The sequence below is a fragment of the Chionomys nivalis genome, chromosome 5 (assembly GCF_950005125.1).
Source record: "Chionomys nivalis chromosome 5, mChiNiv1.1, whole genome shotgun sequence".
Lineage (NCBI taxonomy): Eukaryota > Metazoa > Chordata > Mammalia > Rodentia > Cricetidae > Chionomys > Chionomys nivalis.
Window position 1 is genome coordinate 91,458,913 of NC_080090.1, and position 21,829 is coordinate 91,480,741.

The following is a 21,829-nucleotide window of genomic DNA, read 5'->3' on the forward strand; positions in this document are numbered from 1 at the left end:
AAATCGGGGATGGACTGACTTAGAGTACAAAACCAGCTTGGGAAGTGAGGGAAAAGGCAGCTTTGAACACACTGCGCTGTCATGAAGTTGATAATATGTCCTGCCTTGTTTGTAGGTTTACTGCGGGCTTACCAGCCTAGGGCAGCTGATCGCTGTAAAGCAGGTGGCCCTGGATACTTCGGATAAATTGGCCACTGAGAAAGAATACCGGAAGCTGCAGGAGGAGGTGGATCTGCTGAAGGCTCTGAAGCATGTAAACATAGTGGCTTACCTGGGGACATGCTTGGAAGAGAACACAGTGAGCATCTTCATGGAATTTGTCCCCGGTGGTTCCATCTCTAGTATTATACACCGCTTCGGGCCCCTGCCTGAGATGGTGTTCTGTAAATACACAAGACAGATCCTGCAAGGCGTTGCTTACCTCCATGAGAACTGTGTGGTCCATCGAGACATCAAGGGAAACAACGTCATGCTCATGCCAACGGGAACAATAAAGCTAATTGACTTCGGCTGTGCCAAGCGTTTGGCCTGGGCAGGCTTAAATGGCACTCACAGTGACATGCTGAAGTCCATGCGCGGGACACCATACTGGATGGCCCCTGAGGTCATCAACGAGTCTGGCTACGGAAGAAAATCAGATATATGGAGCATCGGCTGCACGGTGTTTGAAATGGCCACCGGGAAGCCTCCTCTGGCTTCCATGGATAAGATGGCAGCCATGTTTTACATCGGAGCCCATAGAGGCCTAATGCCTCCTCTCCCCGACCGGTTCTCAGAAGCTGCTGCAGATTTTGTGCGTTTGTGCCTGACCAGGTAAGAAGGTCAAAGAAGGGAGAAGAAGCAATTATTCTCTTCATGACGTGTGGCTCATTCAAAGTTCTGTTTCAGCAGCTGGCGAGGAGTTGGCAGCTTGTCTAGTATGCGGTTCAATCCCTAGCACCGCATACGCTGGGCATGCTGGATGCCTGTAGAATCAGCACTCAGGAGGCGGAGGTGTAAGGATCAGAAGTTTAAGGCCAGCATGAGACACGTGAAAGCCTGTCTCAACAAACAGACACACGCAAACAGTTCAACCACCTACTTTTTTTTTTTTGATTTTTTTTATTCTTTTTTACTTAAAATTTCCAACTGCTCCCCATTTCCCATTTCCCTCCCCCTCCTCCCACTTATTGCCCCCTCCCCCCGCTCCCCTCCCCCTATCCCCACTCCACTTCTCCTCCCCCTAGTCCACTCCCCCTCCCTCTCGATACTGAAGAGCAGTCCAAATTCCCTGCTCTACATGAAGACCAAGGTCCTCCCACTTCTATCTAGGTCCAGGAAGGTGAGCATCCAAACAGGCTACGCTCCCACAAAGCCAGTTCATGTATTAGGATCGAAACCTAGTGCCATTGTCCTTGGCTTCTCATCAGCCTTCATTGTCCGCCTTGTTCAGAGAGTCCAGTTTCAACCCATGCTTATTCAGTCCCAGTCCAGCTGGCCTTGGAGAGCTCCCAATAGATCAGTTCCACTGTCACAGTGGGTGGGTGCACCCCTCGTGGTCCTGATTTCCTTGCTCATGTTCTCCCTCCTTCTGCTCCTCATTTGGACCTTAAGAGCTCAGACGGTTGATCCAAATTGGGTCTCTGTCTCTCTCTCGATCCATCGCCAGATGAAAGTTCCTGTGCCATTCTCCTTGGCCTCTCGTCAGCTCTCATTGTCTACCACATTAAGAGAGTCCGGTTTTATCCCATGTTTTTTTCAGTAGCAGTCCAGCTGGCCTTGGTGAGCTCCCAATAGATTGGCCCCCCTGTCTCAGTGGTTGGGTGCACCCCTCATGGTCCTGACTTCCTTGTTCATGTTCTCTCTCCTTCTGCTCCTCATTATAACCTTGGGAGCTCAGTCCGGTGCTCCAGTGTCAACCACCTACTTTTAAAGGTCTTTCAAACTATGAATTCTTTTGGTTTGTTTGTTTTTTGCTTGAGACACGGATTCTCTGTGTAGCCCTGGTTGTGCTGGAACTCACTCTGTAGACCAGGCTGGCCTCGAACTCACAGAGATCCACCTGCTTCTGCCTCCCCAGTGCTGGAATTAAAGGTGTGCGCCACCACCACTGCTCAGTGAATTATTTTTAAAAGTTAGATACTTATTTAATTCTTCTAACAAGTTAGGTTTAAATTTTTTTTAAAAAAACTTGAGACAAGGTCTCATGTAGCCCAGGATGCTCTTAAGCTCCACAAGTCCATGCTTAGCCAAGGATAGCCTTGACTTTCTGATCTTTTTGCTTCCACCTAAGTACTGAATCGTGGGTGAGCACAACTAGGTCCAGTTTGCACAGTCCTTAGGACCTTGTATATGCTAGAGAAGCACTTCCTCCGCTAGCACAGCCCCTGGTCTGTAGGCATTGCTGTTAATCCTCACTTTATAGGGGAGCGAAGTGTGTGTCACTCGCCTGAGATTACAGTTAAAAGCTGGAGTTAGTTGAAGCTTGAGCAGGTCCCTTGAATCAGCAGTTGTGCCTCCATCTTTATTTTAAGTTGATTAACTAATGTGTGTGGGGGTGTCTACAGCATGTGTGGATGCCTGAGGAGACTACCGGAAGAGGGCACCAGATCTCCTGGTGTTGGAGTTACAGGTAGTTGTGAGCCACCCAACATGGGTACCAGGAAATGAACTAGCGGCCTTTGCAAGAGCAACAAGAGCTGGTAATCACTGAACTGAACCATCTCTCAGTCCCTGTGCCTCCGTCTTTATAAGTGCATCAGACTCATGCAGATCGTGGTAGTGGTCATGTTACTACTGTGTACCGCTTCTAACCTGTTTTCTCCCTCTTAGGGACCAGCACGTGAGACCTTCTGCTCTCCAGCTCTTGATGCACTCCTTCCTGAAGAGAAGCCAGTGAGCACGCACCAACTTCCCAGTCTAGACTCCCCACCCCCACTCCTGGCTCTGCTGTGGGGAATGATGGTTAAGGGATGTATTTTCCGATGATAAATTCATCCTAGCCCAATCTAACCAGATCCTGCAGCATCAATGGCAAGTTTTAATTACAAACTGACCTTAAACTTCAGGCATGACTGTCTAGGTGCAAGAGAAGAATTTCATAATAATAATTTTTTAAAACCCACCAAAACCACATTCCAGTGTTTACAATTTTGATTGCCCAAGAACTATCTCCATTGCTTTATATATTTCTTTTAATTTTTTTGAACAGGGTCTCACTCTGTAGCCCTGACTATCCTGAAACTATGTAGACCAGGTTGGCATCAGACTCACAGAGACCAGTCTGCCTCTGCCTTGGAGTGTTGGGATGAAAGACACGCATCACCATATCTGGCTTACTTCCTTTAATTTTAATAGTTTAAAATAAATCGCACACATTTTACCCGATACTATGCTTATTTATTTGTGCACATGTCTGTGTCTGCTTATATGTGTTTACATGTGTAAATCAGAGATTGGCATTTGGTGTCTTCCTCTGTTACTCTCTACTTTATCTTTTGAGGCACGGTCTCTCCCTGGACCTGGAGCTCACCCATTGGCAAGACTAGCTGGCTTGCCAGCCCCAGGGACCCCATCTTTACCTCCCTCGGGATGTTCTAAAATATATTTTATGTGTGGCCAAGTGTGAGCGCAGGTGTCCACAGCGGCCGGATGACGTCAGATGTCTGAAACTGGAGTTACAGGTAGTTGTGAGCCACCCGATAGGGGTGCTAGGAATTGCGCCCAGATCCTTTGCAGGAGTAGCATATGCTATTAACTCTGCGGAGCCAGCTCCAGCTCCTCCCCACTGATTTTTCAACTTGGGTGTGGGGGATTGAATTCAGGTGCTCAAGCTTGGACAGCGAACACTTTAAACACTGGGTTATCTCCTCAGCCACCCACAACTTAAATCTTGCAAAAGAAGTCTGGAGGAAGTGGGGAAAGTAGGGTGAGGGATCCTAGGGATTGCTGACCAACCTGGTACCTGGCAGAAATATATATCATATATTATATGTAAGATATATATCCCATACTTTAGCTACCAGACTGACTCCTGGAGCAATAGATCCCAAGAACTTGGAATTTTCCCAGGAATCTCACAATGACCTTCCATTCTAGAAACCTTAGGGTATATAACAGGAGGAGCTGAGGGCCTTGTATTCTTTCCATCCCCGAATGCAGAAGTTTTAAGAAACTGGATAGCTGTTTACAGATCTTCACTGCTAAGCCTGCCTACTCTTCTAAGTTCTAGTTTTAAAAATATATCTTTTAGGGGCTGGAGAGATGGTTCAGTAGTTAAGAGCACTGGCTGTTCTTCCAGAGGTCCTGAGTTCATATTCCAGAAACCACAGTGTGGCGCAGTCATCCGCAATGAGATCTAGTGCCCTCTTCTGGCCTGCCAGCATATATGCAGGAGGAGCACTGTATAATACACATAATAAATAAACCCTTTTTTTTTTTTTTTTAAAAAAAAGAACCCATACTAATTTTTCTTTTGCTTCTCTGTTGTTAATACATCTTCTTTGATGCTTCCTCACTGTTTCTCCGAAGACCCCCGTACTGGCTACTTTTATGTCATTTTGACGTAAGCTAGAGTCACATGAGGAGGGAATCTCAACAGAGAAAATGCCCTGTGAGACTGGCCTATAGGCAAGTCTGCAGTACATTTTCTGAGTGATGGATGTGGGAGGGCCCTACCCACTGTGGGTGTTGCCACCCCAGGAGTGGTGGTCCAAGGTGCTAGAAGAAAGCAGACTGAGCTGGGCAGAGGTGATGTACGCCTTTAATCCCAGCACTCAGAAGGCAGTGACAGGCATATTTCTGTGAGTTCAAGGCCAGCCTGGTCTACAAAGCGAGTTCCAGGACAGACTCCAAAGCTACAAAGAAATCCTGTGTTGAAAAATCAAAATACAAAGCTAACAAAAACAAAACAAATAAAAAAAAAAAAGTAGACCAAGTCTGAGCTGGTGAGCAGCCAGTAGGCAGAGTTCCTATATGGCTTCTGCATCAGCTCCCACCTCCAGGTTCTTTTCCCTGTCTTTCCTGTCCTGACTTTCCTCAGTGAAGGACTGTGATGTGATAGTGTAAGCTGAAGTAAACCCTTTCTTCCCAAGTTGCTTTTTGGTCATGGTGTTTTATAACAGCAATAAAAACCCCATGACAACCCCCTCCTCTCCTCCTCCAGCTGCTGCCTGCCTTTACTCCTACCCTTAAAGGTGGGACTTTTCTTACGTCTCCCTCCTCCCAGCCGCATGCCCATCCTGTTGTGTTCCTTTCAAAAAATTTTTAAAGATTTATTTATTATATATACAGTGTTTTGACTCCATGTATGCCTGCAGGCCAGAAAAGGGCTCCAGAGCTCATTACAGATGGTTGTGAGCCACCATGTGGTTGCTGGGAATTGAACTCTTAACCATAGTGTCATTTCTCCAGCCCATCTTTCAAACTTTTGTTTGTTTTTCGAGACAGTTTCTCTGTAGCTTTGGAACCTGTCCTAGAATTCACTCTATAGACCAGGCTGGCCTTGAACTCAGAGATCCGCCTGCCTCTGCTTCCTGAGTGCTGGAATTAAAGGCACGCACCACCATTGCCTGGCTTCTTTCAAGCTCTAAATGGTCCTAGACTGTTAAAAAAAAAAAGTTCAAATAATTTAATTATTTAATGTGTGGTCATAACTCTCAGGCTGCTTTCCCTGCAGTTTTCTAGTTACATGACTTGACAGCTGCTCTTACTTCAGTGAGTCAAATTACATTTATAGGGAGAACTAGCTAAGCCTAAAACAGCATGTAAGCTTGTTAGAGAATTCTGGTTACTTTGCTCGAGGTCACCTCCACTGTAGTTACTCAAGTCTTTTCATTATGAAGATTATACACTTTTATATTGCTAGGCTATGTCTGATGTTTTGTCTACTAAACTTGAATTGTTTAAAGATTATGCTCAGCCAGGCTATAGAGCTGCATCCTGCTAATCCCAGCACTTGGGAGGGAGAGTTTTTATTATTATTTAATTTAAAAAGTTTATTTTTTCATTTTACATACCAACCCCATTTCCTTCTCCCTACCTATTTCCCGCTCCCCTCCATTCCTCAGAGGGGGTTAAGGTCTTCCTTGGAGAGTCCACAAAGTCTGACACCAAAGTTGAGGCAGGACCAAGCCCTGTATCAAGGCTGAGCAAGGTATCCCACTATAGGGAATGAGTTTTTTGAGACAGGGTTTTCTGTGTGGCTCTGCAGAGATCTGTCTTCCTTAAAGGTGTGCACTACCACTGCCCAGATAGAACTCATTAAAATTGGCTATTTCGAACTTTGCAGCAACTACTTCTGTTGATGCCTGTTAAAACCTCTGGGGAAGCAGGGAGGAGCAAGGCATGTTTTCACTGTTACCGCAGCAAAACACACTGGCAAGTCAACCCCACTTCTGCTGATGTAGAATCCTGCACAATTTTGAATTAAAAACCTTCAAAATAGGTAGTGCTGGGGAGATGGCTCAGTGAGTAAGGTGCTTGGTGTGTAAGCATGAAGAATCGAGTGTGGGTCCCCAGCACCCACATAAAAAGCCACACAAGGTGGCATGCACGTATAACCCCAGTGCCAAGGCAGAGCAGCAAGATCATAGGGGCTTGCCGGCCTGTCAGGACAGCCAATTGGTGAGATTGTCTCAAAACATACATCAGTAAACATTGAGTAAGGTACCCAATTATCAACCTCTCACCTTCACACGGACACACGCAGAGCAAAAACAAGCTTACTCCAATGAGTGTGTGTAAAGTTTTTCAAGACCAGGTTTCTGTGTAGCTCTGTCTTGGAACTCTCTCTGTAGACCAGGCTGGCCTCAACCTCAAGAGATCTGCCTGCCTCTGCTCCCCAAGTGCTGGGATAAAGGGTGTGTACCACTACATCCCATAGTTCACTTCATTATGTTTAATCTTCCTGTGAACTGGGGCCAAGTTCAAGTAAAGCAGTTAACCCCTAAGTGATTTTGTTTGGGTGGCTGCAGGAGCACATGTGGATAGGAATAGGTTGGCTTTTTTTCCTAGGTGCTGTCTCCAGGGTCTTATTTGTCTGGAACTCACCAGCTAGGCCGCACAAGCTGGTCAGAGCCCAGAGCCGCCCGTCTACCTCACCAACACTGACATCACTAACATGGACCACGAGCCAGTGCGGTTTTAAGATTGTATCACTGTGTATTTATACCTGTATGCGTGTATGCCAGAGTGTAGTATGTGGAAGTCAGAACCCCAATTTTTGGGAGTCAGTTATCTTCTACTTTACTGAGGCTTAGGTGAACGGACTCCCAAGGGCAGTTCCTTTGGAGATACAGTGGCACTTGCTCCTTCCAACAAAAAAGTCCCCAAACTACTTAGACTGAACACAGATTATTATTTTTTTTTTTTTTGGTTTTTCGAGACAGGGTTTCTCTGTGGTTTTGGAGCCTGTCCTGGAACTAGCTCTTGTAGACCAGGCTGGTCTCGAACTCACAGAGATCCGCCTGCCTCTGCCTCCCGAGTGCTGGGATTAAAGGCGTGCGCCACCACCGCCCGGCCTGAACACAGATTTTAGAGGAAACAAGCTTCTCAACTCAATTCTATTATTACGATTAACTCATTTTCTTTCAGGCAGGAAGTGCTGGAGAACTGGTGGAGTAAGGGACATCTTAAAAAGCAGAGTAAACCCGGCGCGGTGTGTGGTAGCGACACTTGAAAATGCTGCTAAGGGTGGCTCTGTATTGAGTTTTGGCTCTGTATTGAGTTCGAGGCCAGCCAGCCCGGGCTACGTGGGACTTTGCCTGTAGAGAGAACAGGGCACAAAACCCAGTCCTCTCCCCATGGCCGCCCCTGTCAGTTTGAGGCTGGCCCTGTAGAGACCCTTCCTGGGTGAGTTCTAAGGTACTCGAATGGATGAGTCACTCACAACACAGCAAACTTCCCACTTCCCTCAGGAACTGAGATTTAGGGTTCACATTAACTTAACACGTTAGCCTTGGATTTGGTTGTCAATAAACAAACTTTATTAATAATAAATTCCTTATGTAATGAGAAGCTGAAATTCAACGGCTAATTCATGCCAGCATACACATTTTCTTGTTTCATTCCATTATCCACAGGGTTTTGAATGTTCAAATTCCACTGTCCATAACAAATTGGTACTCCAGGGTTTTCTTAATCAAGGGAAGCTACTCATTATTGGGCCAATTAAGTAACACAAACTACTAAATGGACCTGAGGATTTTAGGTGAGGCTTCCTCTCAAAACTTGGGAACAAAGGGAAGCTACAGAGTTCACAGGACTGACTTGCAGTGAGTGGACAAAGCCTGCTTTATGAGGACAGAACTGGCTCTACCCATGCAGTCTTGGGCATGTCAGCACACCTCAAGAATACGCCAGGCAGGAAAGATGGTGATTATAAACCAGAAAAGGGGACTCACAAAGACCTGGCTGGGCACAATTTAAAACTGGAATAACAAAAGAACATAGCTGGAGCATGTCAGTACCACCAAGATCACTAATGATGAAGACAGGTATTTCCAACAAGTGTCTGACTTGGCTTTCCCCTAACTGTTGAACTTGTACAGAAGCGCCTACATTCTAAACACATACCCTAGTATCAATGATCTCAATGGAGTAATGAAGAAAACCAGGAATGCATTCATGCTTCAACCCACCTATCTTAAACCAACATGCACAGAAGAGTTAAACTGGGTCCACTCACGTTCCCCTAGTGTGGGCTTTGCTGACTCTTCCCTATGTAAATGTGGTGCGGAGATCCTAATGCTGCCCAAGAAAGGCTCCGGAGGGGGAAACTGTTGAATCAAGAGAAATACCAAGCCAAAGAGTTTCCAGATTTTCCTCAGCAAAGAAATTCTCAGAATCTTCTAGCAAATTAAGCCCACTTTTTGAAGTCCTTTTTTCACTTAGATAAGACTGGAAATAACTGAAAACACTGATCCAGGCATGGGTGGAGGCAGAAGAACGGATTAATTTAAAGCCAGCTCATATCCTTGTTATAGAATAAGACTGTGTCTCAAAAACTCAAACCAGAAAGTTTCCTTTTTCCTAGATATTATCTAAATGAGCCATCTTCATAATGCAGGAACAAATCATGTTCTGTCCATGCATATATAGGTATGGCTTATTCCTCAGGCTGGCTAATAAAATCAGATTTTAATTCCTCAGATAAGAAAATACACTTTTTGAAACCTCTTAAGGCAAGATATTTATAACTAATTAAACATTTCAAGCTGGTTCTCTAAAGTAAATCCTAACAAAGGGGACAGACAGGCCCGAAAGTTTGGGAGTCCTGTATTACTGCTACCATCTGTTGGTACGAAGGGTGCACTCACGACACCCCATACCACGGAAGACATCTGAGAAGGCTGAGATGCACATCACTGCTCTAAGGGTACCCGGGACTGGCACCACTGCCTTTCACTGCTACTATCTGCAACTAGAAGAATGGCAAGGCCTTCTCCACCAGCGGACACTGCTACCGAGTTTGTGACGCAGGCCTCCTGGAAGACTTTTGCAAACAAACATTCCTTTGCTTTGGTCCCGAAAACTGCACGTTAGTAGCTAAGGCAAATATTTAGGAAGCACATGTTGATTTTGGAAAATTGGTTGCGAGAGGTAGACAGGAAGCCTCTGTTAGAATGTGCTTTTGCAAAAGGGTCACGAACCTAGGGAAACACACCTCAAGAATGAATCACTCTTTTATAGGACGATTTAAAGATAATGCTTTTTAATATTTTCAAGTATTAAAAAACTCATCAAAAATGTATCACCTTAACAGTACTTCGCACATGTGAAAAGTCACACCTAAGTTTGATACTATTTTGGTTATTTATGGCTACTTACAAGACTCACAATAGAATGTCCATTCATGAGTCTCTTTTCTTTGGTAGAGTCTAATGGGACCATGCAGATGAACTATTTTATGCAAACAAGATGTTTCAAGCAAATTCATGATGATATGAAATGAGGGTTTTCCTTAGTGGAAAGGAAACTTAGGAAGATTCACACATTTTCCCCCATTGTGGTTTTAGCATCTTGTTCAGAGGTTGGAGTTGGAATAGTTCACACAATCCTGTAAAAATCACGACTGACTGCCTTTTAATAAATAGTCATTGTAAAGAATTACATTTACAGAGTGAAAAGTGAATACATAGCATTTCAAAGTCAATTCTGGAAGTACTAAGTGTACTGATCCATAGCACATACACTATCTGTTTAACTGTCCATCATTAGCACCAATAAGATTCAACAAAATTACCTTTATTCCCATATCTAAAAAAAAACAAAAACAAAAACAAAAACAACACATTTCTGAAAACCCTTAGTGAGGTTTAACTATAGTCCCAGGTCTTAAATACTCACATTGTTCTCTATGTCACACTGAAAATAAGTTCACTACTTTCCTGGATACTCTTTACAAAAGCTGATTAAAATTCCTGGCATCACTCCCAATGATACAGTAGCATGACCACCCCATGTCAGTTCACATGATGCTCTGTCGAGGTTTCACGTCTAAGTCACCAAGAACAAAACCCTTCCCTCCCTCACCTTGCACTGTTTAATTCTATGCTAGTCCTTGACTATTAGCACAGTGATACTGTAACTGCATCAGAATCACCATGTTATGATACAATAATATACCACACAGCAACAAAATCACATAGTAGCAGATTACTGATGCAAGACAAAACAGAGCGAGGATGAGCCTGCTAGGCTGAGTTCCCACAAAGAGGCTCCTGACATCCCAAAGTCAAACATTGACAAAATAATCAACCATTTTCTTTAAAAACAAACAAAAAAACAACAAAAAGCTACTGGCAAACTAAGTAATTGCTAAATAAAAGTAGAGTACAAAGTTCAACTCTAATATTTACAAGCACAACATACTTGAATAAAATTACAACTGTGCACAGATCAGTGGCTTTACAACAAAGCAGTTCATATACAGAGGAAAATTGAGATTCAAGACAAGTTGAATCCGACCCATTTTAAAAGACTCAACAGCTAAGACTTACCACAGAAATAAATTCAAGATTAGGCAACAGACAAGAGCCATACTATTGGTGCTTACACCAAAATTTAGACAAGCTGGTCTATCCCCTGACCAGGCGTCAGGTGACAGTGCAAGCGTCACCTCAATGAGAACCTACTAAGACGTGCAAACGAATGTAGAACCTCCAGCAGTGGCTGGCCTGAGGCTGCCCTTTTTCCTTACATTTTCCTGATAATGACCATAAGCTATAAATACAGGTACAATGCACAGTCAGCAATGTTTTCTTTTTATTTATTGTTAGAATATAAAAGAATCAAGAGAGCATAGGTTTAATTTCATTTTTATAAGGAAGACTGCATTTACCTGAAAAAGAAATATGGTATCTCTCTCTTTCTCACCCCCACTCACTCTCTCTCCATGGGAAGAGTATATTCAAGACTATGGTGTCACTGCAAATGCTAAAGGAAAAGTGATCCCTGTTCACTGCTAAACTCTGTAGTGTCAAAGTTCTTGAAGAACTGGACCAATTCTTCACTGGGAGCTCCTGTGAGTTAAGTCACAGTCATCCTCATGCCCATTATTAACTGCTCTTCTATAGCACTGCAACAAGCCAACAAACATTTAAATGCACTTCACATCAAGTGTATGTAAACTTTATTTTTTTCCTCTTCAAGCCTTCAGAAATTAGGGGCTGACTCTGCAGCCAATCTGGTCAGAACCTCTGAAGGCAAACTGAGAGCTTCCCAGTGTTAAGGACCACCCGTGGCACCGCATCCCGTCTAGTAGTGAAGTGTCCCCTCAGCGGCTTCCAGTAAGGCCTAGAGTTTAAGGTTAACATAAAAAGTGCCACTTGTGTTTTAGATTAGTGATGGACTCTGATGAGAGAAAATAAAGTTATTCTGTATATTGTTATACTTACAAGCAGCTCCGATCCTGAGTATTTATGGTAATATCTAAACATACAAAAATGTATGTACATTTTTTTCTCCACTTTCTTGTAAACAGTTGTCAGTATTCTGTTTTATCCCTTTATCACTGAGACATGCAAACCATACATACAAGTATAAATACACAAAAGAAAAACAATTGACACTCATTCAAAGCCAAGCAACAACAAAAAACAGCTACAGTATTCAAATTATAAATAACAAAAGCTTGAGGCAGCTTAGATTCCTAGCAGCAGCCAGCCATTCATCCTAATGTTCTTAGCTGCATCTTCCATGCGTTTACAGTACTGTAACACTATCATATGTGGAGATAGACTTGTTGACTATCATCTCTTCTTTTCAGAATGAAGAAAAAAGCAGCACTTACAAATATGGAAGCAGTGGCACCACTGCTGGACCAGGAGGAAATTTTCCATTCCAACCATTTTTAAATTAAAAAGCAAAGGAAAAGTTGACCTAAACAAATGATTACATATTCATTCCTTGGGCACTTAGCAGCGAGTCCAGCATGTCGAATGTGTCTTTGTAGTCCAAATGCTGGCTGCTTGTACTGTACTCGTGATTGGCCTCAGGACCGTGGGGCTCCACTGGTTTCTTGTCCAGTTTCACGAGGGTGCTGAGATGTCCGTAGCCCACCTGGTATGTGACAGGGGGAGGAGGGGGTAAGGGATGGTTAAAAACAGAGCTGTGAGAGGATAGATACTGCTTAACAGAGGAAGAACTAGATGAACTACCTGAACTTTTGGAACTTTTGCTCATTTTGGAGTGGTGGTTGTGGGAGGCATCGTTGATATGCAGCTTCTTTCTTGCACTGGAGCCGGAGGAGATGCCATCGGGGCCCAGGCCCACAGGACTCCTGAGCACCGTGGGCGGCATCCCATCAGCAGCATGCTTAGCACCTCCGCTGTGCATGTGCAAATGCTTGTGGCTGCTGTGGTGGCGGTTGGCAGGGTGTTCCTTGTGCTTCTCCTTGTGGTCTCTGCTGATGTGTGGGCTTGAGTGTTTGCTCTTCCCACTGCCTTCATCTGAAGAGCTGTGTCTTTCTGAGGACGACACTTTGATCTTCATCTTCAGCTCTTCTTTACTGGGACCTTTATCAGGGGGCGGGATGGGTATCCGTAACTTCAGCGATCCACTCTTTTCCTTTTTCTCTGCCATATGTTTCTCAGGCTTGTCAGAGTTGGTGATGGGAAGTTTCATTTTAATGGGAGAAGTGACAGAACTGCCTGCGACTGCTGGCCCATGTTTGTGCTGCTGCTCTGCATGGGCAGCTATGTAATGATCCCTTGTGTCCAGGTCCAGGGTTTCCAGCTTCCGCTTTTCTCTGTACTTATCTAAAGACATTTTCTGAGGAACTACTCCAGGGACAGCAGGAACGGGCCCATGGTGCTTACTGCTCCCGGATTTGTGAGCATATTCTTGCTTAGCTGATGAATGATCAGCAACTTTGTCTGGCCTGTGATGTAATCCTGAATGCAGTGTCATAGAAGGACCCTGCTGGAAGCTGATGTACTGGCTCCCAGAGAGAGTAGCCTCCTGTTTCTGTGTGTATCCTGGGTCTGTCCTGGCTGAATCTGGATGTTGAGGCCATTCTTGGTGTGATGACAAACTGTACGAGGTACTGGGCATTCCTGCTGCCAGCACTGATAAATTATCAGATGCACGGCTGTCTTGAATAGAAGTATTTCCTGAATTTAGAGGTATTGGAGCAGGGAACGTTGACGTTGAAGGTTTCTGGAAACTTGGGTTGGCAGGCACACCAGTGACACTATCTACTAAAAGGGAATTCTGGACCAAAGATGAACCAAGCAGTGGTGTCTCTGATACTTGTCCATCTACTTTTGGTTTCTTAGCCATAGCCTAGTTAAATGAGAAACAGAAGAAACAATGACAGCAAGGAAATTTAATAAAGTCTTTGTTTGTAAAACTCTATAGGAAGTATATTGAAATAAACCACCTGGACTCAAGCTCTAAGGCAATAAATGGATGTAACAGAAGACTGTAAGTTTTGAGAATTAGATACAATTATATCCTAATCCAGGACTTGAGATAGTAACTGGTGTAGGCTTTAGCCTCACTTGTAAAGCTACAAGAATTTCCCCATGACTAAGAATAAAAATAATTGAAAGATATATGATATAAAGTCCACTAGACACAGGATTAAACAACTATGAGCACCTGCAGTCCAAGCGTGGCACACTGTATTGGAAAATACTGCAAGGCGCAGTATTTAATCATTTTGTTTCAAAGCGTTCGCTAGGCAACTGCTAGGAGTGACAGATTGATATACTTTTGTTAAATCCTGCCAATTCTCTTACCCTCCAGTTTCGAATCCTCTTCAACCTACTAGGCGTTTTCTCCAATATTTGTAGAAACTCATGTGTTAGCTCTAAAAATAAAATTTAAATTTAAAGCTTAGACGGTGCCTTTAGGATCTGAACTTCTCTCAAGTGGGCAGCATTTAACAGGGGGACCTAACAGCGCATCTCTTTCACTGTTAACTTCCTAGTCAGTCTTTAGCATACACAGAAGTAGACACAACTCTCAACTGTTTATTTCAAAACTGAATTAATTTAAAAAAGAATCCCTCAAGTAGAAAAAGACAAGATCTCCTGAGTAAATTAGGAGCATGGGAACCATGGGAGAGGTCTGAAGGGAGGGGAGAGGAAGGAATAGGAGCAGAGAAAACTGTACAGCTCAATAAAATCAATAAAAAATAAAAAAAGAGAGAGATATTCCCTCCTTCCCAGCATTTCACTTGCTTACTAAGAAAATAAACTCTTGTAGAGGGTGGTGGTGAGAATCTCAACCAGACAAACAATATAGCAATCTGTAACGTAGAAACGAGTCACCAATGGGTTCTTTAAAATTAGCAGGCGTAAGTCTGAGAAGAAGGTATTCATTTGTATATCCCTAAATGTATTTTCCCCAACAGGCTTAATTATAAAGAGAAAAAATAGCTCTACAACGAGGAACTCAACACCACCGTTATTAAGTGACCAGCACAGTGGTAAGACATGCTAAGTGAACACCGTTCCATGCTTTAAGAAGCAGAACAACCTACTTCTGCTGCATTCTTGTCAACAATGCTCAAAGTCAGCAATGAAAAAAATATCAGACAAATTGGAAATCACTCTGTAAAGTCACTTATTAGTCCTCAAATCAGAAGCAGAGACGAGAGAGAGAGAGAGAGAGAGAGAGAGAGAGAGAGAGAGAGAGAGAGAGAGCGAGAGAGCGAGAGAGAGCGAGCGCGCGCACCCTGATAGCCTGGAGGTGACTACTATCCGGACATTTCAATTGGATACAAACAGAACATAAGACCCTACACAGAGAAAATAGGGAATTCTGAACAGAACCAGGTTTAATTAGCACTATTAATACCAGTGTTAATCTCCCAATCTTATAATCAAATATTATATAAGACACCAACAACAGAAGCTATCCATCCATCCATCCATCCGCCCGCCCGCCCACCCACCCGCCCACCCACCCACCCACCCACCCAACCATCAACAGACAGGGACTCATGCAGTCTAGGCTGGCCTAGGAATATGGCCTCAAACTGACTCTTCTGGCTCAACTCCTAGGGACTTCTTCACTGAGGTCTTTCTTCCTTAGAGCTAATCTACAGACAGAATGGGATATAAACCACTTTACACATGCACCCACACTCACACGCAGAGACCGTCATAATTAGGCTAAATCTAAGCCAATGTTGTTTGGGGGCAGTTACTAAATGAGTAGCTTCAGGAAGTAATAATAGTAGAATACTAAAGACAATTCAAGACAGCTTGACCTAAACAGAAATTATGCTACTATTTTAATATATTGAGTTCCAACTTCCAAATCAATAATGAAATTCTGCCTATACAGAATAGAAGTGGAGGAAAATACAGGTGGTTCTTATGTCAACGATAATAATAATGTTATAATATCTTAGATATGACCTAAAAACAAGAAAAAAGGCAGATTACTTATAATCTACTGACTGCTAAGGCAAGACAATGACATAGTAACCTGACTTTTTCAAGGTAGGGCAAAGGGGAGCAAATGAAAAGGCCGTTACTGGTGGTTTTTAGATTTTCTTTCCTCCAAATAAACTAGAAAACAAACAAACAAAAACCACCCTAACCATTTGAAATTTGCATCTTCAGCTAGCCTTAGTTGGTTAGAATATGGTGCAGATTAAAAAAAAAAAGCATGAAAGGTGATCATGGGGGGGTGGGAGGAAGGAGATTTACTTATTTCTCCCAAGAGGGAGAAAAAAACCCACCCCAACATGTTTTGTAAGTGGGGCAGGCCAACAATAGTCAGGCACATGTGACCTGCAGACCCACTACTGGTTTATAAACTGCTTGTGGCTCCTTTTCAGCTGACGTGGAGCTATATTTACAACAGAAACCCTACTGCCCCACAAACTCTAGAACTCAGGGCTCTGCACTCTCTATAGTAAGTCAGTACTTTTAATAGTTAACCGAGGTAAACCCTGTCTCCCCATCAGCCCTCCTCTTTAAACAGACTGGAAGCCTAAAGACGGGTAAGCTGAAAACCTGTTTGTTGTCTATTTTCTTTCTGAAATCTAGCACCTGCCCGAGTGTCACTCACGCACCTTAACAATCTATCTTATTCTTTAATCAGCTACCACTGTCTTACCAGAGACCCTCAAATCTCAGGTTCATAACTGGTAGGACTTGTACCTAGTTGTCTCCTAATTAATAATGTAAGAGAACATCACAAGGAAGAAACCCCTTGGCCTAATGTTTCACAGTTTATATAGGAAGCTAGTACCCAACTTTGAGTTTACACTTCTAAAAGTGCTTGGGATTGAGCCTAGGACTTTATCTATTCTGAGTACACATTACCTAGCTAGCTACACCCTGGTCCTAGTTGAAAAAACCAAACCGGTAAGTTATATCTCCAGCTTATTCTTTGTTTTTACTTCTTTGAGACAGGGTCTCCCTGTGTATTTCTAGATGGCCTTGAAGCCAGGATCTATCTGCCTTTGTCTCCCAATTACTAAGATTAACAGTATGTGTCACCACACCCAGTCCATCAGTATTTAATGAGGCAAGGAGACAGATTAGAATAAAATACATATATGAAAATGCCATAGTGAAACTCACTAATTATATTATTTTGTATACAAACATCAAAATAATAAAATTTAATAATTCTATTTATTGAGGAACCCCAAAAAGGTTTTGTGTGAACTGGTGGTTAGTAAACATTTCATGGTTAATATGGTTCATAGGTTCCTTATTGCAATGTACTCTATACTTTTAAGTTCTTCCATCAAATTACTAAAATGGAATTAAATTCAGGCTGTAAAGAGACATTATCTTCTGAAATCCAAACACTAGTAAATTAAAGGACATCTGGGATTAACAATGGAGTCACTGTGGTGTACATGTGGACTGACCAACACTGGCAACTGCTTCAGGTAGCTAGTGCATATACAGAAAAAGCTTACACTATAGTCTTCACATAGGAAAGGACCTCTTCCCTCTGCTTACCATCTAGCAGCTCTAGGGTAACTGTAGGGTCCACATATTCCCACCAGTGCTTTCCATCAGTTGACACAGGGATCTCCCAATTGGACCATTTGCAAGCCAAATGAATGCATACACATGCTATCACCGTGGGTTTGTACTGAAGACAGAAGGTCGTAAGATGCAAACTGGTGTAGAGTGGATTTAAAAGTGGAGGGCCACAAAAATTCAAAATATGTAAAACAAAGAAAAACATTTGCCAGTAAGACAAAAGCAAACATAAAATCAGAAGTGTTTTTCTTTACATAACAATATTCTATTAAATTAAGAGTGAATACTACTGAAAATTATAATAAAAAACCTTTATATAGATCACTTCCCTTATTCTCACCCCTCCACAGCATAGTAATATTTTATTTAATTGATTAATACTAATCATTTTTTTGTTTTAAAACCTAACAATCACACAAAGGTAAAACAGTATTTTTACAATAATCATCATATACAAAATACAACCTTTTAAACATTTTTTGTGGTAATCTTGGTTTGTTTTTTTTAACATTATGAAAAAATGTAAAGACATTATAAAACAAAACAATTTTAATGACACAATCAAAGATCAGACCATTCGATGTAACCTAACAGCAAAAGTACTTCTTAGTATGTCAGAGCTGTTAGTCCCTGTTCATGTACATTTCTGTGTCCCCTTCCAGCAAAGCCTCAAAGAGAACTTACCTTTTGCAAAAAAAAATTTCAAGGCTCAAAATAGGTTAATACTAAGAAATACTATCTTTACTTTTCATTATATACCAAAAATTGAGCATATGACATTTTATAGGCTAGCTTTTTAAGCAAAGTTTTTTTTATTAGTTTTTGGAGACAGGGTCTCATGTAGCCGAGACTGGCCTCAAACTCTTTGCATGGTCAAGGACAACCCTGATATCCTGATCTTCCTGTCTCTGTCTTCCAGTGCTGGGATGACAGGGGCATGACACCATGGTCAGAAAACTAAGTTTTGCTACACCAAAAAGGTTGTTTGGTGTACTTCCACAGTGCCCACTTAAAAAACTTTCAACAGTAATACCAACCCAGAACAGAATTATGCATTCAATTTTAGAGCCTCCTTCAAACTATTTTTCTAGTTTAGAATAGGTGAAACACACATACACACACTACATTTTCACTTTCTATAAATGGAAACTGGGACTTCTGGAATAAAGACTGTAGCTCTGTTAGCCTAGGCACTGATGATATTTGACGACTTCTAATTTACTGTTTGGAATATTATCTAGAACAAGTCTCAAATCACATAAATTTTACTTAAGAAACTTTAGCAATTATTTTAAAAGACTGGATAAATGTGAAAATTAAAAAAAAGAAATGTCATTTAACTATAATTGTAAACTAGAAATAGCTTTATACTTACCAAGTTTCTAGGTTAAGTTTAGCTCTGTGTAATCTTTAGCTGCTATTCAGGCTACCAAGTTTAGACTTATGCACTCACAAATCGAGAATATGCCACCAGAAAGCACCACTACACTTCACAGTGTGCATTTAACCCCTCTGTGCCCAAAGTCCCTTGTACAATACACCGCAAAGCAACCAGGAAGGTACCACCACAGTAGATGGTCCAGTCTCCTGTTGCAACAAGGGCAAGAGACACGTTGAGGGGGCCCTGCATTAAAGGAAGCTATAGTGTGCTACAACAGTGCAACAAAGAGGGTCAGGATAACAACCTGTTGGTAGCCATGAAATAGGATGTCTGTGCCAAATCCTTGCTTGCTGTAAGAAAAGAAAGAAGAACGAAGACAATATCATCAGCCTCAATGTGTAAACACCACAAAACTCTCAATACAACAAAACATCAAAGATTTGTACACAAAAAGTAAATTTTACTTACTACTTACAAATATCACAAGAGCGCCATCATTTTCTATACTACTGAAAATCTTCAACAACATTCACTCAAATGTTTCTTGCTATCCCCCATAGATCTGAGAAACAAGCCGATTTGCTTTTAGCTAGGCTAAACTTGTTACTAAGTTAAGCATCTAGTCAGCTAAAAGTTGAAATAAAGCATTCTCCTGGATTTAAAAAAAAACAAAAAACAAAAAGAAGAAGAAGAAGAAGAAAAGATTTTTGAAGTCTAATACAAAATACAAAGAGTTGCCTGCCAAACTTAATCCTGTCATATTTAGGTTGGTTTAAATTTCCTTCAAAATGGAACAAAACAACCCCCACCCCAAACTCAGAGCACAAACCTCAGTTCTTTATCACATTATTACACATTAACAAAAAGTAGGAAGCCCCACTACATTTGTTTTTTTAACTTACAGACTCCAATTAAAGATAATACCTAGAAAGAGGAGTTTTCTAAGGGGAATAAGGATGCTTCCGACACTGGTCCCCAACAGGAAAGCAATTTTTAACTAGTTCTGTAAGACACTGAATAGGTTTTCTTCCCCTTCTCCTACCCCATATCCTTCCCAATAGGAAGGACCCCACCAGCCCCCACCCCTTCTGTTCAAAATCACTGTTTACTTAGCTTGGCAGCCCCAAACCCCACCCTCCCTAGTCCCCAGACTCCTTCCCCCCCTGGTTGTCACTCTTGGCACCTGAAATCCCTGCTGCCCCATGTGATCACCAAGGGAGGATTTAACAAAAGGGACTGGGTCTGGCAGAGCTGTGCTAAGGAAGACTGTCAGAGCACCAGGTCTTGGAGGCAGTGTGACTTAAGTATGGTATTCTTTCCTGGTGGGGAGGGAAGGAGAGATCAGAGTGAAAGGCCCTGTAAAATGACAACAGCCAGTTCTGCAGCAAAGTAGCAATGTCTCATCTCAAGTGGGAGGTGAGGGCTTTATATGAATCATACCCACAAACACCCCATAAAATAATACAAACATTCAATTGTGGTAACACATTCCTAAGGGCTGTATCTAAACAGGAATGAAGGGAAAGTAGTCTTGTTAGTTCAAAGTTGTAACAGGGAAGGAAACAAAGACACTAAAGATAAAAGAACATCTTTAAAGGAAGGAAGCTCAGCTACCTCAAAGATGAGACAGAGCCCCCACCCACTGTGATCTCTCCTGAGGGCTCTCTCTTTCTGTATCAAATTTGCAGTTTTTTAAATGTTAATTTAAAATCCAGCTTTATTTCCTAAAGCAATACATACACCTTTGTTAAACACATACTAATGTCTTTCTTCATTAGGTTCCTGATTTAGAGTAAATTACATGGTCTGCTACCTTGCAAAAAACTATTTATTCTTTCAGATTTTCAGGAAGATCAACCTCCCAGCATTTCTTCTTAATTCAACATCTACAACTAGGTAAGTTAGCTATTTAAGTCTGTACTTTACTATAACTAGACAAGAGAATGTGCTACAAAATATATTTGTATGATTGTGAAGAACAGGAACCATAATTAAAATATTGTGGTTAACAAAGTGATTTAACTGATAATGTGATCCTAGGATTAAAAAATGAGTCTTGCAGACTGGTGGTGGTGCATACCGTTAATCCCAGCACTTGGGAGGCAGAGGCAGGAGGATCTCTGTGAGTTAGAGGCCAGCTTGGTCTACAAAGTGAGTTCCAGGACAGCCAGGGCTGTTACACAGAGACCCTGTTTTGAAAACCAAAAAAAAAAAAAAAAACACCACAAAAATCTTAGAATTCTACTTTGTTAGCAAGGGTGTTGGTTATGGAGACCCTAGGCTTATTTTCCAGTGTTACTAGTAGCAAAACAAAGTGCTATCTAGATATAAAATGAATTCAATTTAGAATGAATGAGAATACTGCAATGTACACACACACACACACACACACTCGCCCGCCCTCCCTCCCTCCCTCCCTCCCTCCCTCCCTCCCTCCCTCCCTCCCTCCCTCCCTCCCTCCCTCCCTCCCTCCCAAACAACAACAAAAATCCCAAGGTCTTCAAAAGTCTTAGCCATTTTGTTTAAAAATCCTGCAAGATACCAAAACCACAGGATCTTATCTTCAAAAGGAGGAAAAAACACAGGACTGCTCCCCAGAGGCTGTGATGTACCCATAAACAATCCAGAACCAGACAAGCAACACAGGCAACCTGTGGGAAGAGCTCTAGGGCCACAACAAACACAAAGGGCTCCTGTTTACAAACGTATGATGTGCTTTGTTAGTTTTCCCTATTATCACACAAAAGCAACTAAATGCACTTGGAGAAATACAAACAGAAGTACATGAATGCTACAATTTCAAAATCACCCTCCCCCCCCCAACTGTTGAGACACCATTTCTCTTTGTAGCCCTGGCTACCCTGGAACTCACTTTGTGGACCAGGCAGGCCTTGAACTGACAGAGATCTGCCTACCTCTGCCTCCCAGGTGATGGAATTAAAGGTGTGTGTCACTACTCCCCAGCTTACATTTTCCCTTCTTAATAAAATCCAACAAAAGGCTA

At 42.3% G+C, this 21,829-nt stretch overlaps 2 protein-coding genes across 6 annotated transcripts in view; one reads left to right on the top strand and one right to left on the bottom strand.

The window, feature by feature from the left end:
* Map3k19 (mitogen-activated protein kinase kinase kinase 19) overlaps positions 1 to 2,878 on the top strand; it is a 40,460-nt gene extending 37,582 nt beyond the window's left edge. The window contains exons 13-14 of the mRNA XM_057770568.1: positions 116 to 813; positions 2,812 to 2,878. Of these exons, the coding sequence (XP_057626551.1) occupies positions 116 to 813; positions 2,812 to 2,878 (765 nt within the window). The remainder of the gene's footprint in view (positions 1 to 115; positions 814 to 2,811) is intronic.
* Positions 2,879 to 7,947: 5,069 nt separating this feature from the next.
* Ccnt2 (cyclin T2) overlaps positions 7,948 to 21,829 on the bottom strand; it is a 33,413-nt gene continuing 19,531 nt past the window's right edge. For 2 of the 5 annotated variants that reach the window (XM_057769362.1, XM_057769363.1), the window contains exons 6-9: positions 19,130 to 19,175; positions 17,418 to 17,581; positions 14,223 to 14,293; positions 7,948 to 13,764 (exon numbers count right to left, since the gene is read on the bottom strand). In XM_057769362.1, the coding sequence (XP_057625345.1) occupies positions 12,373 to 13,764; positions 14,223 to 14,293; positions 17,418 to 17,581; positions 19,130 to 19,175 (1,673 nt within the window). In that variant the 3' untranslated portion in view covers positions 7,948 to 12,372. Of the gene's footprint in view, positions 13,765 to 14,222; positions 14,294 to 17,417; positions 17,582 to 19,129; positions 19,176 to 19,293; positions 19,853 to 21,829 lie in introns of those variants that run through there. The other 3 variants (XM_057769364.1, XM_057769365.1, XM_057769366.1) reach the window with 3 other exon arrangements.